The 18,290-nt window shown below is 39.7% G+C and overlaps 1 protein-coding gene across 3 annotated transcripts in view; it reads right to left on the bottom strand.

Moving 5' to 3' along the window:
- PEX7 (peroxisomal biogenesis factor 7) overlaps positions 1–18,290 on the bottom strand; it is a 42,546-nt gene that overhangs the window by 9,606 nt on the left and 14,650 nt on the right. For 2 of the 3 annotated variants that reach the window (XM_083828761.1, XM_083828760.1), the window contains 4 exons: positions 15,884–15,990; positions 15,286–15,399; positions 11,568–11,623; positions 2,478–2,577 (listed from right to left, as the gene is read on the bottom strand). In XM_083828761.1, the coding sequence (XP_083684887.1) occupies positions 2,478–2,577; positions 11,568–11,623; positions 15,286–15,399; positions 15,884–15,990 (377 nt within the window). Of the gene's footprint in view, positions 1–2,477; positions 2,578–2,968; positions 3,066–11,567; positions 11,624–15,285; positions 15,400–15,883; positions 15,991–18,290 lie in introns of those variants that run through there. The other variant, XM_083828762.1, reaches the window with a different exon arrangement.

Raw genomic sequence — 18,290 nt, 5'->3', positions numbered from 1 at the left:
ATACTTAATCCTGGTATCTATTTTGAACACTTTTCCAAGACTGGCTTTTTCTTGACATGTAAAAGATACTTCTTAAATGCTGAGGTTCATTGGGCACAGGCAAAGAAAATACCTTCTGGCTAGGCAACAAAAGTATCATGAAGAGTGAAAGCAAAGGTTAATGACCAGAATGATACATCATTTGACTATAAATGAATAGCCTGTCCATTAGCAATAAAATACCCTGGATGCATGGAGTTGTGAAGCAGTTCCTATCTCAAGTTGTAACTCCTTCTAAAACATACAATGAAAATCAGGATTCATACAAATACACAAAGAACAAGTGCTTGGGACTCATTCTCAGTTCTTGATAGAGAGCAGACATGACAGCAACCTACCTATTGGGAACAGCAGCGTAATTTAAGCAGATAATCTTTGCTGGATAAATGTAGAAGTCAGGGAAAGGTTTCAAATGCTCAGACTGGAAGCAGCTGTAAGTGTTCAGAAAATGTTCATTCTTTATCTGGTAGTTACAGCTGAATTCTATTACAGTTTTCTGTTTTCTTTTTTCCTTTTTTTTTTTTTAAACAATGTTTACATTTCTCATTGCTGTGATATCCAGCCTTCACAATACATTAAACCAATTCAACAGAAAAAGCAGGGGGAAACTTAAAGCTGTTGCAGATGCCAAACTTCTGTCTGGAAGGCACGTTGGCCTGAACTATGTATGGTAAGTACCTCAGACTTACCAGCTGGTACTTCTGCATTAAGTCCAACACAGGACTTGTAGAATTTCTATATGGAAAAAAGATACCTGGATGCACGAATGCCCTAATGTAGACGGGTATACACACCATCATTTTCCTTTTTCCAACACCCAAGTGCAGGTGCAGCTGTTTGCTTTGAATTCATTATCTATCATCAATAAGCCTTGTTCCAAGAAGGCTGTTCCATACCTTGCAGTTACAAAAGAAAGAATATCCTTTCAGCAGGAACGCGGAGTTTGACAGACATATCATACAAAAAAGAAGTCATATTTAGCCAGTCAGAAACGCCATCCACTGTAACAAACACCCAGGGCTCTTTCCAACAGGCTTAGAATCAAGATGTAATCACACTCTCAACACAAAAGAAGAAAAATCTTTTTGTCATCTCATTCAGATCCATGGCAAAATCCACACCAACTTCATGGAAAGCCAAGCTGCACTCAAAGCATGCTATGATATAGCAGTGCAAAGCCCTAAAGCACTATGCTACACTTCCAGCTCCCTCTGGCCCCAATTCAGTCAGAATCATACCTGTGCAGTCACTTGGGATGAAGCTTTACTTCCCAGCAACTGGCCTTTATGCTCCTCTTTCCCTGCCCTGTTCCACTCACAAATAACCTGAAACTTCAGATTTTTACTCAGCCTTACAAATTCTCCTACACTGTTCACAGCACGGCCTCATGAACAGCTACTGCAGCACCCCTGAGGCAGCAGAATTAAGGGAATGAGCAATTGGGCATGAAGCTCTTCAAGCCTGTGTTGATGCCAAGAATGGTTCTCCCTGCATTAAGCTAAGTATATTGCCAAACTGACACCTTTCTCCTGTGTCTTTGTACCAACCAGCAGAAATTTGGATGGTTTTATTTGCTTTGCCTAGCCAGACTTTCATCACAGATGAAAAAAAGTAATTTTTATCTAAGATTAAAAAAAAAACCAAACAATTTCACTGTGAATTAGCAAAGAACCTAGATGTAAATAACACCTGAGGCACATTAAATACTGTATTTGTCATAGTTGACTCAGTGGCAGTAATTTCTATGTGAAAACTATACACTTATAGGTATTACAGCAAATAATTAACTTTATTTTTAGTTTTCTTCTACCTTTCTTTTCAGAAGAAAAAAAAAAGGTCAAACTACATATGATGATTCTCTGTTTACAAAACAGAAATTATTGTAGCAACAGAAGCAAAGGACAGAATTCTACTGTGACCTGTACACAAACACGTGCCCTTGCCAAAATGAGTCCCACTCATTCACATTTATAGTTAAGGGTTTTATACTTCTAAATACATTTTAAGCCTCCTACAGTACTCCTGCTATTGTGACAAACCAAGACTTGGTATCACATGTGACACTAGCAATGCTTAACTTGAGTTTTCAAGTAGACAGAACAAAGCTCTGTGTCTCAGCTTGGCATCCTCGGCACCCCTCTCCATTACTCTTCCTTCCGAAATAAAGCTACCACATTTTCCCTGAGCTCACCATGGCTTTCAGCTATCTCATTTTGCAATTCTGCCTGTCCTGCCTTCCTCTCCGGCCCGATGTGAGTAACTGCTTTATAAATAAATGTAGACCTAAAGAGAGGTTTATTTAATAAGCATTCGGCCAGATTCACTTCCAAAAGCTTTCTGCGGTCCAGTGGCTCTTATTCAGGATCCAAGATGGAGTCCAGCCTCAACTGAACTAGCTAAAACAGGCAAGCAAAATGTAAATTCGTCACACCTCTTACCTGACCACAGTTGTGAAGGCTTAAATCTAGTCCACATGTAAATTCAGTATGATGCTCAACTGTTTCCAGCAAAGGGTTAGGCTTGGAAAAGTCCCAGAATCTATACAGAGAGGAAGGGAGGGAGGGAGGGAGAGAAAATCAAACAAACCACAATTAATGTAATTGAAAGGCCATTTTAAAAATATAATGCAAGATATTGACAAATCTGTTGCTGCCAGGGTATTTAAAAGAGCAAACTCATCCACTTAGGGAACATAATTAATCATATTCCTGCAAAGCCATCTGCTGATTTGCATAAATTAAATTTCACTGGGCAAAACTGTCTTTGTCTCCTGTTGCAGAAACTGAGATCAAAATTGGCACCAAAGACCAGCTTTTGGGACAATGATGAAACAGAAGAAAATGTAGGGTAAAATAATATTCTTATATTTCTTGATAGCTGAAGAATTTTATCACTGGAAGATATTAACACAAATTACGATTTTTCTCACTTTTTGGTACTGTTCAGTATGGGATGTTTATTTATGGAAAATTACGTTTTCATTCATGACACTGGTCATTCCCTGTCTCCAATCTGAGACTGTGTTTCTGTAAAACAAAATACAATATTATAACTTAATAATAAATTTGTACGACAAAGATCAGTGGCATTAAACAGTTAATTCCACTACGGTATATTTCAAAAATAAGTTTTCCGTTCCAAGCTCAGTTGATATAAATGCCTAAGAAATGGATTTCTGAAGTGTTCTACTTCTCCAAGCTATTCCCAGAGTAGATGCAACGTAGTTTATAGCAAGTATAAAAGAGGTATAAAAGAAGATGGGATGTAAGTATAGGTACAACAAGAAACCTCAGTTGTAAAACACGGATTCAGGAATAGAACTTTCAAGCAATCATACACGGACAAGACACCATAGCCTAATGATGGCACACAAGAAAGATTTGTTTTTTGTTTTCGGGCTGTATAGTATTGCTTAAAAAGCCCACAGACCGCAGAGCACCGCACAGTTTGTGGGCTAACAGCTGTAACCAAATTTTCTGCAGATTGGGTTTTCTCACAGTGGTCAATGATTAGCTTTATTTCTTCTGTAACAATCACAGAGGCCTCTGCCTTACTCCTACTGGAGAAACTGACAGTAATTAATAAGAGCAGTTCATTATCAGACCAACTACACCGAAAGCTCTGTATGTTCAAACCAATTCAAGTAAAATAGCAAACACTGGAGCCAGCAGGGTCAGTTTGTTTAAAGTGTAGATGTTATTTCCTTAATAAATGAGCAGAATGGTATCAGCACAATGGCTACGCCATAGCAACAACCCTCTTAACTTTTTCCTAGTACCTGAGATCTAAGACAAACAGCTTATTTCACAAGAGAGGAGAGCAAAAAGACCATTTCAGCATTTTCACCCTCACCCATTTTTCCCTAAGAACCTAAGGAAACCAGTCTTCTTGTCTCTAGGTAAGTGGTAGCCTTCCTTACCACATGAGCTCTCTACTAACTCTTTGTAAGACAGTTGCTCGTAACTGGAAATCAAGATTAAAGGAGACAACTTTAGATCTATATGAACAGAAACTTAGAACTAAGACCGTCTGACCAATTTTAAAAACAGTAAGGCAAATTGGTGTTTGCTGTATGAAGTGATGTTTGCAAAATGTCAGCAGCAGTACAGAGTTTGAGTACTACAACTCAGTTCAAGTTCCACAGACTGTCTGGGACCTTTGTTTTGATATAAAAACACTTACTAGAGACCAAAAAACGTACAGTCTCAGGACTGAAAACCACTGATGACAAGATAATGGTGGCACTGATAACTCACTGCAGTACCAAGTGAAAAATGCTGTCTGTAGCCCAGGTTCCAAAACCAGCATGGTGCCAATTTTTTGCTCTGCCTACTCTTTGCTCCCTGATTTGTCCCCAGAACATGAATTTCGTAAAAGGGGATGCAAAACCCTATCTCAGAGATGTATATGGTCTTATCACAGCTTCTAGATATTCCCCATCCTTTAGTATCGTAAGTCTACAGTGGAGATCGGTTCACCATGACACATGCACCACTCTTCATCAAGCACTTGGAAAGGCCAGTCGGCTAAAAATAGGTAAGCTGGAGATGAGAAACACAAAAGGGGCTGTCACTGACATACAGATAATACCGTATGTAATTCTTCGCTCAGAGGGTGGTGAGGCCCTGGCACAGGCTGCCCAGAGAAGCTGTGGATGCCCCATCCCTGGAGGTGTTCAAGGCCAGGCTGGATGGGGCTTTGAGCAACCTGGCCTGGTGGGAGGTGTCCCTGACCAGGGCATGGGGGTTGGAACTGGGTGGGCTTTGAGGTCGCTTCTAACCCAAACCATTCTATGATTCTACACTGTATGCATCTGTACTCTCTCAATATTTGTTTTATCGTGTGCTCACAAAAAGCCAACTTTACCTTTCAAAAAGACACAATACATTTTGTGGAGAAATATTTAAACATATTCATACCACAAACTGAGAAATAATAGTTAGCCTCACAACCAAAAAGCAAAAAGGAGTTATTTAGAAGAAAAAGGATTCATTTTCCATAAGAAAAAAATATTTAGATGCTGCCATAGTTAAACATTTACTACTTGAAAGTTTTAATTACAAACATTTAACATTCATACAGAGAGACCTGTTTATTAAAAGAAAAGAGAAAATATACAAATATCCCTTTGCTGTGTTCACCAACAATGTTATAGTGCTATTACTAGCACCAGAAATTTGTTTGCAACCTTTGGTGACTAGCTCCCGTGTTCAGAATTTTCCTAATTTTAAGAAAAATTTGATCACATTAATACTTACTTCAAAAGAAAGCTACCACGTGCAGGCAGGAAAATGCCAGTGGAATTATAAAATACAAGAACCTGGGCACTTGTTCATGTGTTATAGTAACTAGTATGAAATTTTGGTACTTGTCTTAATCCCAAAAGAAAGTATAAAAAAGAACATATGTTGTTTACACTGATTTAGGAGTGACTGTGACTACCTTCACAGTCACAACGAAGTTAAATCATAATTGAAAAGTTCCAATCAGTTTTGAATTAGGTTAATTTCAGATGTTATGCCCAAAGATATGATTACCACTAGCAACTTTGCTGCCAATGGGAATTTTTATAATGCTGCAGGAGCTACTATCAACTGAGACATTGAAATTAACAGGTTCTTCTACTGCAGAGGATTCAGTTTCATGCTTGAAAACACCATTGATAAGTATTTTGATTAACAGGAAGACATTTCCTAGTTAGGAAAAAAAAATGAATAAGTGAGTAAAGAAAAAACATTTTTTATTTTTTTTTTTAGCTTGAAGAAAAAAAGGGGAAAAAGAAGCCAAGGACAAATAACTAAAGTAAAAAAAAAAAAAAAGCTTGTTTTTTCTTATGAGCAGCATTATTCCAGAAGTTCTGAAGACTTCTTTGCGATCCATGTTACTGAACTTGTACACAGTGATGGGGAGGTGGAGACAGTGGTTTACCTTAAAGCCTCTTTCAGAGATGATAACCAATACAGAATAACTTTCAACAAAAATTGCTTTTTTGCCTCAGAGGCAAGATTCTGTGAATATCTTTCAAGATCCGGCCTGATATCAGCTTAATGAAGTTCTGCAATTTATCAGATCATCTGTTTAAATTTGAGTGAGCACTGTCTGTGCCTAATGCACTAAGATCTTTTTATACTGAAGAGTCTCCAAAAATATAAAATTACTATTCCAGTAAGAGATGACACTGAAGTTCTTTCAAACTGAATTTTGATAGAGATAAGGCTTAAGAGCATGCGTGCAGACCTAAATAAGTCCTGGAAATGTTCCTGCACTTTGTACATTTCCTGACGTTTTAATGATTCGTTTGTGTTAAAACCACTTTTTAATTAACCTGCATTTTTTCTGAACTCTTCCGAAGAGTAAGGAACTAGCATAGAAAAGGTTGTTTTGATGAAGGATCTACTAGACAGAGGGTTAAATACAAATCATTATACTCAAGTACAAAAAATAAGGCTCAAATCTACCACACTGTTTATTTTCTTAGCCCCCAGCGTGAAGTTGGCATGTGAACTAGCTTTCAGTAGCTTGACTGCAATGCACACAAGCAATTATTATAGTTTTTAAAGGACTGCCATTCTGTGCTGTTCTATGGATTACTATCCAAATGAGACTTAAAAAAAAAAGTCACAAGTCTTGAGTAGATTTGACAAGATACAAAATTAATACCACACACTGGAATCCCAAATCTCTTACCTGTTTCTATATATAAACATTTATATATATTATTTTTTGTTCTTAAATTGAAATGTGTATAGTCATGTGTGTATATAGTCACGTCCTCATGTGTGTATGTGTATGCGGTTACATACACATCTGCATGCAGGCACGTATGTGTACGTGGAGCGTATGGTGCATCCACTCAAACTCAGAACATTCCTAAGTGAACTCTGCATCTTACTGTGAGCTACACTTCTCCTTGCAAGTGACAGTAAAGGATACATGGTAGAGGTACAACATAATATTAATATTATATTCTTTAGAAGAGACCTTCCCAAGGTGTCATGGTGACAAGTTTCCCCTGTTATACAAAATATTTTTCTTGTGCCATGTTTGTCAAAGATTTTCACCTGCCCTTCTTTGTTATTTGCTTACTCATGCTAAAACCAGGAGCTAATAGTTTTCTAAAACTCCTAAAAAACTGTATTTCACCTCTTCAGCTCTGATCCATCTGTCCCTGGTCACAGCAAGTAATCGTTTGGACAGAAAAATGCCTGTAGTAAAACATGTCACTTTGTGAAAAGGTCTCCACACCCTGCATTTACAGGCACCATGGTATATGAGCTAGGAGCTCTCCTCCTCTTTGCTGACTGTTTCACAAATGAAATGTCAGAGCTGAAACTGCACTAGATGTTGGTGCTACATGGAGCGCATTAGTGCCAAACCTGAAGGATATACAGTTGGTGTCAGAAATGGGAAGAGCACTGGGACACATTAAAGTCACTTAAATGCATCAGCTATTTGATTATTAATCACACTGCTCAGACAAGGCCACTGGAAGAAACCAACCACCAGTTTTTATTTTGGACTTAGAAGCCTTTTGAGAAATCATACGCTGCAAACCAGCTGGCACTGCATCAGGAGAGTAAAACCACATAAATAAACCTCCCTCCACAGTCCACCATACAGTATTGTACAAGAAGTACATCTTAGACATAAATAAAACTAGGCACTTTATCTAAGACAGAATGCTGGTACAGCAGTCTAGAAGGTTATATACACACGGACACCACAGCACTTACACTGTCAGCCTCCTGGCACCGACCACACAACAGAGGATTTCACTGGCAAGGCACTGCCCCTAATTACATTAAGCAAGAGTGTAACAATTAAAGTAAACTAGGAAAAGGCTCTCAAGAACTTACGTACTTCACAGCTCACAAGACGGGAGTGTCGCAATGGCTCCTCAGGAAGGCAAGGCTAGGAAGGTGGCTGTGTACCACTGTAACTCTAAAATCCCTAAGAGGCTACAGCTGTGCTGCTACACATGAACTTCTAATTCTCCATTTAGTTTCCCTGCTGCACACAGGTGTCAGGCTGCACTCAGACAGAAAGTGAAAAAGCCTCTGACATTATGCTATTCCCCACACGCTTCTCTGCCCCTCACACCTTCACTTCTCTTCAGGCTACGGCCGCTCTCCCCGACATTCCTAGTTGGATGCCTTCCTCAGTAGGTTAGCAAGCCTGTTGGCAAAGATGCTCTTGCCCTACTTTAACAGATGGATCTTACGCCTGCCTTGCAGTACCCATCACACAAAGAGGGCCCCGTGGTTGTAAACAACAAAGCCTCGTTTGTGACAGCAACCACACAGCCAAGCGGCGACTTGATGAGTAGGTCTTTTTCTACCTGGCCCTTTCTCCTTCACTGTCAGAATCAAGGAAAACACAAGGGAACACCCGGGTTCCCAAAGCCATGTAGCTGCTCTCAATATATTCATGGTCACCTCTTCCAGTAATACTAGAGCCCATACTGGTAAGTGGGCTCTGAGGTTGGACAAACCCTTGCTGTCTCTCGGCAGCCTCCTGGAACTCAACATGGGGCTGCAAAGCCTTTCGAGACATGAAGCATCTACCTGCCACCCAGCTTGAAGAGGGAATGCAAGAGGAGGTAGTCTCCAGTGCTGACACACTTCTTGCTCTCGGTGCAGACACTTGATTCAGGCTCAGCCAATTCTGACACCTGTCCAGAATGAGCTTGTTCTTGCTCATCCATTCCCAGGGCACTAAACTTGTTCTCTAACTCCAAATTCCAAATTGGAGAAGGGGACTGTTGTGTTGCCAGGTGTCGCAAGTTTCCAGCCTTCTCCATCAGGGGAATCTTTATCTTCTAGTTCCTGAAGCATAGTTGCTAACTGTTCCTCCTTCCTTGCAGAGGTGAGAGCCTAAATCCCAAGGCTCTCACCTGACAGATCTCTCTGAAGACCCTGCCAATCTTGCATTCATCATCATTGATGGTATGCAGTCTGCTCAGCTCCTTCACCTCAGTGCAAATATCTCCCACAGGTGACAAGATCACCCCCAGCCCCAGGTACTCCCAGCAGACCTGGAAGCCAAGAACGTCCTCTCTAATACTATCAAGGTTGAGGACTCCGACGTGCCAAGGACAACTGCTCGAGCAACTCCTTGTGGAATGTCACCATCATCACCGGACAGTCTCAAGCAGTCCCACACTGGCTGGAGCAGAGCCTCTGAGCCCTTTTTCACCTCTGCATGTTCCTGTTCACTGTGCTCTAGAAGCTGCACACCAGGTATGCAGCCGGTCCCCAAGCTGCCCAGATGTTTGACAGCGTTCATCCTGCTGATAAAGAGCTGTAGGCATTCTCTAAACAGGACACAGTAAGCAGAGACTGTCTGCTAGAAACAAAGGCTTGCAGAAGCTAACCCTCGCTGCCTCCAGAAGTTCACATCATTCTGTAGCGTGACTTAATGCAATGGAGGAAGTGGAGGAAGGAGGGAGTGTTGGCCTTATTCTCATCCTTCAGCTTCCTTCTTCTAGCACTTCTGGGTAACACTTCTAACACTTCTGGCACTGCCCAGTCTGCAAATCCCTCTCTTCTTACCATAATGCTTGCACACCCAATGATCTTTCCATGCTGTATTGCTCACAACTCCACCCTTCCCTCACTCCCAAAGTACCCACACCTCCTTTCATGCCGTCACCAAGAGGGGAATGCCACGCTGCCCAGGACATGGAAAGGTAGGACTACAGCAGAGAGCCACTGCAACCCAGAAGCTGTCCAGTCAGTCAGCATGTGATCCCTGGCTGGCCCCAGCGAAGGTAACAGCCTGTTCCTTCGGCAGCGGATCTGTTGAACAGAACTACCATCAGTGAGGAGAGGATCCTTCAGCTGGCACCTGAACTGTAAGCACAGAGATCAGGTCCAACCACTCCTAAAGAAACGCTGTCCAGATCCAGTCATTAATCACAGCTTTTTTACAAAGCCCAGCATGGGAATATTACTTATCTGAATACCAAAGCACTAATTTAATTTAAAAGTCTTTTACCTTAATTATCTGATAAAAAGTAAAATGGGAAAAAATATACCACCAAGACTGCAAGTTTGTAAGCATTAGAATTAATACAGCAAGCATGGGACTGAGACACCAAAACAGGTGAGGGAAAGAAAAATCTGATTTAAGGATACAACTCAGATAATTAACGATGTACTACTGTTAGCTCCTTTAATGTTCAGGGCATATACGCTTTGAATTTTAAGCACAGTAAATTGAGTTGTGGTTTTAAGAGCAATCAGAACTCTACTGTATAGGAAAACACTGCTACTTCTGTTGCCTTGGGGAAAACAGTAAGTTATACTTGCTGTGAGAAATTTAATTTTTAATCATTTAACTTATCTGATTTTAAAAATTTACCACTTCAATGCTTCCCAGTGTGGGGTTTTACACACAATAATTTTCTGCTTTAAAACCACTATTCTCAGGTGAACTCAGGTGAAAGTTGCTTTACCATGTAAGACTGTCACTATAGATATTATGTCTACAGGCAAAAAGTAATAATCAAATATTATAAAATCAGGAATTCAGAAATAGATTTGTCTGGAAATGTCCTTTTCCTCTTTAATATGCAACATCCAATTTTAAAAGATGTGAATATATAAAAGCATACGTTAAGTCTTAATCACTTATTTTAGATTAAATTTTAAAGCCTGTACTGTACTGTATTCCTAAAGTATGTTATAGCTAGAACAGCATAAAATACAAGCCTTTGGATTAAAATTTTACAGAAAAAAAAAGGTTAGACATATCACCAGCAGTACTTTCTACTATACAATTGCAAATGGTGTAGAGGTTTTCTCTTTCAGAGTCAATGAAAATGAAACTGATGATGTTGTCAACCTACCCTAGGAACAGATGTAACATCAGCTCTTGAAACGTAAGCTTTCTTGTATACCAACCTGTATATCTTAGGCATTTTTAAACATCTTTTTTGGGAAAGAGTATTTTTTTTCTCCTCTACTGATCTATCTAACAAGCTTATCAACTGCTTTCAATATGGTTCCACTTGTTAAGAAACAGAGAAGCAGATAACTTGTATTAAAGTAGATACCTCTATTATAAAATCCTCAGCAGTATCAGATTTACTGGGCAGCCAGGGGAACTTGCTGAAGTACTGTCTACTTCAGCATACATACTGTAGAACAACACTAAGGCTTTGTCAGATACAGGCAGGTTGAAAAAGCTTTGTTATAAAAAGCTTAAATAAAAATAAAGCACAGAAACATACCAAGTCACCTACCTACATTCACTTTAGAGAATGCTACCTTCCTATCAGAGACTATCACAGCCAGACACAACTACGTGTATTAGAATGATGTGAAAAGGCTTCCAGAAAGCATCTGTCAGCACAGACATAATTCAGAGGACTGAGTTAGCCTTTAAGTGAAGAGCCCATGTATTTTCAACATATTTTACAAGGAGAGAAAATATCTGAGAGCAACTGCGCTTCAGTATGTCCACTCCAGAACTATTTTCTACTGCAGGCAATATAAAAGAAGATATGCAATAAGAAATTACTGTACCTCACAGTAAAATCATAGGAGCAGGAGGCCAATAAAGTTGCATGGAATGGTGAAAACTGCAAGAAAACAAAAACAGATCAATTTTTAAAGTAAAAATATTGTGAGCATATACAGACTTACTGTAAGTAGAAAGTTACCAAAGTTTAACTATTTAAACTGTCTTTGTAGGTACCACATCATGTTGTAACAAAACAGACATCAACAAATTTCCCCACCGTATTTCTAATTACAGGGAATGCTCTGTGAGATCCTCGTTCAGTCTGATTTCATTACAGCACTGCCAAGTAACCCCGCTGTAAAGTTAAAAAGTTTTAAAACAGTCAGATAAACACTCATTAAATTCTGCTTTTGGCTGACAACCTGAGTATCATCTCATTAGACAAAGCAAGTTTCAGAAAAGCTGGGTCATCTTAGAGTGAAAATTTGTGCCATGCTATAGAGAACATAAGATATACTACTGTCATCAATTCCATGTCCTAAAATTTTGCAATTATTTACAGAAATTGGAAAATCAGGGATAAGTTGAAAAACTGAAGTCAATGTAATGTCACTTTCTAATCTCCCCCTCTCCTGCAAGGCATCCTATGTGACATACTCTTCTACAGATTCTTGTAGACAGGTCTAAAAACAGCGCAAATAGAATGCAATTTGGTGGAAATTTTCACCTTGATTCCAGCTTTTCAGCAGCCCTCAATTCCCAATCATTTAAAGGCCTGTATTTCTTAACAAGATATACAAGTCACTGACCTAATTTGAAATACAGGCACCCCACACCTTGGTTCATAGGTAAGATTCTTCCTGCAAGACTTCCAGTATTGCTCACAGCTAATAGAAATTCAATAGCTAAGCTTGGGCTATCACCACAACTGCCGAGAACGCAAAGTATGTTCCTACAAACAAGGATCTCTTGAGTTTAACTCAAAAGCTATAGGTATATTTCAGTCTTGAGATTGAAGACAGCTAAGAATATGAGATATCCAAATGCACCAATGCCAAGACCTCCTGAGAAGGGCTCCAGATGACCCCAGCGTGCTGCTGAAGCCCTGTGCCGCAGTGCGAGATCAGAAGCAATCTGCAAGAATCCTGACAGCGTAATGCTGGGTCGAACTCCCTGCCCGCCGCAGACCTGACAGTCAATGCAAGCTTGAACAAGTGAAGAGAATACAAAGGACAGACAACTGACAGCTGTGATTTCATGGTTGGTTAAAACTAATTTAAGAGTGTGCTGCTGCCAAGACTGGTGGCCTTTCCCCTCCTTTCCACTTCAGGCCATGCTCATGCCCCCTTCCTTTGTGTCACGGCTTTTAATCATGCAGTTGAGGGACAAATAGAGTCAGCTTAGTGATCCAGAAACTAGCCACTTTTAGGGACAGATCTTCAGCCAGAGCAATCAGCCAAGCCAGCGTGCTGCACAGCTTTGTAACTGCCAGTGCCAGCAAGCCGTAGGGGAAGGGACACTGGCAGGACAGGGCAGAACGCCTCTACCGAGGTAGCATCCTGGTGTCTCTCAAGGTAGTCTGACAGGTGAGTCACACCACACAGGCATGGACACCCTCATCACCACTAAGTGCTGGCCTGCCTCTTGTATCTCATGTCCGTGGGACCACGTCTATCTTCTAACACCACCTATAAAAGCCTGCTAAGATGGATTAAAAGCCACGCACTCTCACATACCTCTTCCTTGAAGATGTATACATATACAGCCTCCCCTCTGTCTCCTTAAAACCACTTACTGAATTGACCTCAAGGCTGGGTGCAAAGAAAGTTCTGGCCAACTCTTAATAAGCATTTTAAGATGTGTCAGAAAACAGGGAACATTAGGGGCCTTAAAATGGAAACTTAAATAAAACTGTGTAAGAATACAAAAAAATACCCTACTCAGTGAGGCCAACTGCCTCCTAGCCCTGTGTTTTGACTCCAGTAAAAGCAACAGAAGATGTTCTGTAAAAAGAGCTTGTGAACCCAGGCACCTGTCATCGATTTCTTCCATACAGTATGTCTGGCTGATGGAAGATTAGCGTAGAATCACAGAATCACTGCAGTTAGAAGAGACCTGTAACGATCATCTAGTCTATCCTGCCTTGCTCAAAGGTCAACTAGAGCAGTTTGGTAAGGGCCACATCCAATTAGGTTTTGAATATCTCTAAGAATGGAGACCAGTGTCTGAGAAATCTCTCAGTTTAAAGAAAAAAAAAAAAAGCTTTTGATTAAGCTTTTTCTTATGTTTAAATGGATTTTTCTGTATTTCAATTTGTTCCCATTGCCTCTTGTCTTCTCACTAGGCACCGCTAAAGAGAGAGCTAATTCCAGAAGTCTTACGTTATCTTAATTAGATGATCTTTAAGGTCCCTGCCAATCCAAACCATTACACGATTCAGGTCTACAATCTGATATGTACAAAAAGTACTTTCATCTGTTTGTAAACCCATCTTCTTTTAGTTTTATCAAGCGCCTCTTAGTTCTACTATCAGGATCAGTTCTACTATTCAGGATATAATGAATAACAATTCTGCGTTCACTTTCTACATTTTACTGTGAAGACTTTGTTACGAATCCCTTAGTGGCAGAGCTGTTTTCAAAAGATCCCACATCCCAGTAACTCCCAGAGAGTGAAAACATAACATTTAAAGCTGTATTGATTTAACTTTCTTAATGCCTGTCAAAATGGAGTTAGAGAATGATCTGCCACTGCTAAACATTCTTCTGCTATGAAGAACATTTCACGGAGCCTGATTAGAACATGGTTGTGCTGAAATTAAATCAGAAAAAAAAGACATGGACAGTCACCACTAGTGGAGGTAGCAGGAAAGGGTAGCTAGGATAAGCAAGAGCTTTTCAAGCCGTCTAGCTACAAACAGGATTTGTGATATGGAACCTTTCCCATAGTTATCAGGAAAAGTTTCCCTTAGGTTTCTGAAAAATTACAACCCAAATGTGGTAGCTTTTAAAAACATTTTAAAGCCACAGATCAAAAATGCCAGGGTGAAGCGAAACGAAGTAGTGACTCAGGATATTTATTTTCTGCCAGTTCAAGCTTCCAAGAAAATACTCATTAACATACCTTTTCTTGAAAGGCTTTGTAATGATCAGGTATTATCTGTACCACACTAACCTTATATTAAATCACAGACCTGTGTCCTGCTGCCAACATACAATACTAATTCCAAGCACTGTGACTGTGCATCCAGAACAAACTCCCAGCAACAGGTGATCTAGTAGTACACAGGTCCCGTACAATCATCTGTAGCTGTTCATGCATAGAGTTTCTAAGCTTACTTGACTATCAACATTTTCTTTGTATACACAAAAATACACATTCACAACCAGTTTTCTACCTTGCCTTACATCAATACTGACATCTTGTATCAAAAGAATAAAGCACAGCACCACTTAAAGTAATACGGGAAGGTCTTGCCTCCATCTAAAATAGCCCATGTAACTTAGCTTAAGTAAACCTCCTATCCCTAAATCTCTGGCATGCTCTTCCATCAATATATTGACTTTGAAGATATCATTTCCTTTGAAAGCCCACCAACCTGCTAAACATCAAACAGGTTTTACAGGCTAAACCGAACTGTTTCCAAGAACTGCCACTCTACCATCTAAAATCTTCAACATGTTTTTTCCTAGTTATTAGATCATGTAAAATATTATCGCTTCCCAGAAAAGTTTGCATAACAATCCAGTGATGGGTGACAGTGAATAAAATACAACTTACTTTCACTCTTCTGATAGCATAGGTATGACCAAGCAAGACAAACACCGGTTGCCGGACATTTCGCAAATCCCAGCCTTTCAAACTGCAGTCAACTGCACCGGTTACCAGCAACTTCTGATGATTTGATACAACACAGATATATCAGGACAACTTAATTATTAAATTGCAAAGATACATATCAGGAAAATGTTAGCTATAAAAGTTAGACAGATCAAACAATAAGACAGACCAAACAACAGAGATGAATACATCATAAATGAGGTCTCCATTGTGTAAATTAAAGAGAACAGAGAAATACAAACTGTTTCTCCACTAAGGAATATTCTGCCCACTATGTAAAAGAGTGAACAAAACTTCACATCTACTTCGGCCAGTTATCAGTTGGAACAATGCTCTTCTGGAGATGTAGCTAGTAAATTAGCTAGCTAGTAAGAGAACAACTAGGCATGCTTTTATTCCCATATAACTAGAAGATGCATTAATGTTGCAGTAAAAACCAAACCAAACCAAACCAAACAAAACAACTGAAAAAAAAACAACGCTGGTACTTGATGAAACTGGTTCTGTTCGGAAAACAGTTGGATACACAGGATTGTACCTCATCATACTTGCACCAGTCACAGCTCAAGATCTCAGCCTCGTGGGCTGGTATCACAAGTTTGACTCCTGGGGCTTTCACATCCCAAACTCTTAAAGTATGGTCACCTGAAACAAAGAGAAATTCATTTGGCATTGATGAATCACTTACGGGATACAGTTAATCCACTAGTACTCAGGTAACAGTGGTGTCTTAGCTCTATGAAACACAAACTATTACATGAGGACATTCAGGCTACATCAAGCACGTAATAGACGAAGAGGTCAGAGACATGCACAAATGGAGTAAGAACTTACTATTGCTCTTTCATTAGGAAAAAAAATAGTTTCATTTTATTACTAACACTTTCATTACTTTTTTAAATTCTGATTTGATTAAAAGATGGGGTAAAATATTCAAATGGCATTTAAATCAAGCAGGAGCATAGGATCCATTTCAAAATGGACTTAGAAGATCAGAATCCTAAACAATTTTTCTCTGCAAATCAGATGAGAAAAAGCACCTACACACATACTTTCAGCATGCAGAATAGTGAACAGTGTTTCAAGCACAACTTGTCTCTGCATTTTCGATGAAAGAAACATTTAACATATATTATCTGTATTCATCATTTACAAAAACTGCAGTTACTGTCATCCATTGACAGATCAGAAGATAAAGTCATTCTGCTGTAACTGCTACACATGTTAAATGCCACATTTTCCATAACCTCTGAGCACAGAGTCGCACCTGCATGTGTGCACGCACGCACAAAGGTCTTCAGGGAGCAATTAAGGGAGTACAGCCTAAGAGCCATCAATCACCTGAGCCTCTCTCTTTCCATCAAATTACTAATTGTCCTCTAGCCCTAGGTCTTTAGCATTCTAGGTGTACACCCTTCTTGCAAAGGCAGTTGCTAATGGCTCACAAAGATAGAGAGAACCACATCAGCTAAGACAACCATGCTTTTAACTTTTTTTCTTTTTTAAAAAATCCATTCTCTGATTAACCATGAATATTTAGCTTGGTATCCAAAAAAATGGATTCTCTGGGTCATTTGTTTACAAAGAGAGAAAACTATTTAGAATCCATTACTGTGCTGTGTTCATTCAAGAGGTGAATAAAATCACTAGAAGCTGTGTCCAAATATCCGTGATTTGTTCAAAAAGCATATATCAATACTACCTAAACTAAATACTTTGTTTTACCTTGCTACTGAAGAAATTTCTCTACCAGAAACACTTCTCTAAGTCCTCAAATTGGTTATCATCAGTAAGTGGTACGCTGTTTAGATACAAGCACTTTGATGGTCTTCATGACCAGTTGCTCGCTATCCTTAAGAACACAGCCAGGCACATCAAATCATAGCTCCTTGCAAGAACCTGCCTCTAGTCCAAACAAATACAGCCCTAAAGACACATCAGAGGAACGCTGCACCCTGTCGTCTCTGCAAGGAGACACAAAACACGTAGAAAGTTTGAATACAAAAATTAACCTAGAGGCAGCTTGGCTGCAGTGCATGCCACCGGACCGGCCTTGTGGCACCAAGACCGCAGCAACTCTCCCTGCTTTCATTCCCCTTGCTGCCTCCAGCATTTTCAGGAGCGAGTCAGCTGAAGACCTGGGCACCACTCGGGTGGTTCTCAAACCTGTGCAACATATGGCGGGGAAGGAACACGGCCGGCAGGCGCCTGGCACAAGAGGCGCTGCGTCCTGCTCAGCTGCTCTGGACAGATTTCACTCAGGGTCTTAGGGCTTCTGGAGATACAGTAATGGCCTTCTCAAAAAGCTTTTATTTTAATTTCATCAGATAACATGGATTTGAGGGGGAAGCTCGTATTTCACTACAGACAGACAGGGTATTTTTTCTGAGCAAATAAATATTTAAATCCAGGTGAACCAGGATGAACTGCTACAGAGATGGGCCACAGTAAAGTTACAATGGCCAGAAACATTCGGAAAAGTAAATTACTCAGCCAGCAACAATTTTGACACAAAATTCTACTGTCCAAGTTATTTCTTTTCTAATAAAAAATGTTGACCCATGAGAAAGAGTTATTTTCCCTTCCTCTCTCTCTCTTTTTAAAAATTTGTTTGAAAACGCAAGGCGCAGCTGTTATTAATTATGGCTGGCACTATTTGTAAAATATTTTTAATGGGATAACATAACATGCAAGGGAACCTTTCAGTCAATAAAACAAACTGAATTAAAGCCAAAGGCAAATCCAATTTCTCTGTTTAAGCTGTAAGTGGCAGAATATGGTTTTTTTTTTCATAGATGATAAACAGGATGACCCTGACACACTACATATTTTAACAAACTTTTTTTTTTTTTTTTGCTTCACCATCTTTCCATGACCTCAGAATACATACACACATGCACCCTTCAATTAAAACTGCTGTTAAAAATTTTGGAATCTCCACATTT

This window comes from Anser anser, assembly GCF_964211835.1.
Source record: "Anser anser genome assembly, chromosome: 3".
Lineage (NCBI taxonomy): Eukaryota > Metazoa > Chordata > Aves > Anseriformes > Anatidae > Anser > Anser anser.
The sequence above is the reverse complement of the archived record's forward strand: the minus strand, read 5'-3'. Positions and strand labels throughout refer to the sequence as shown.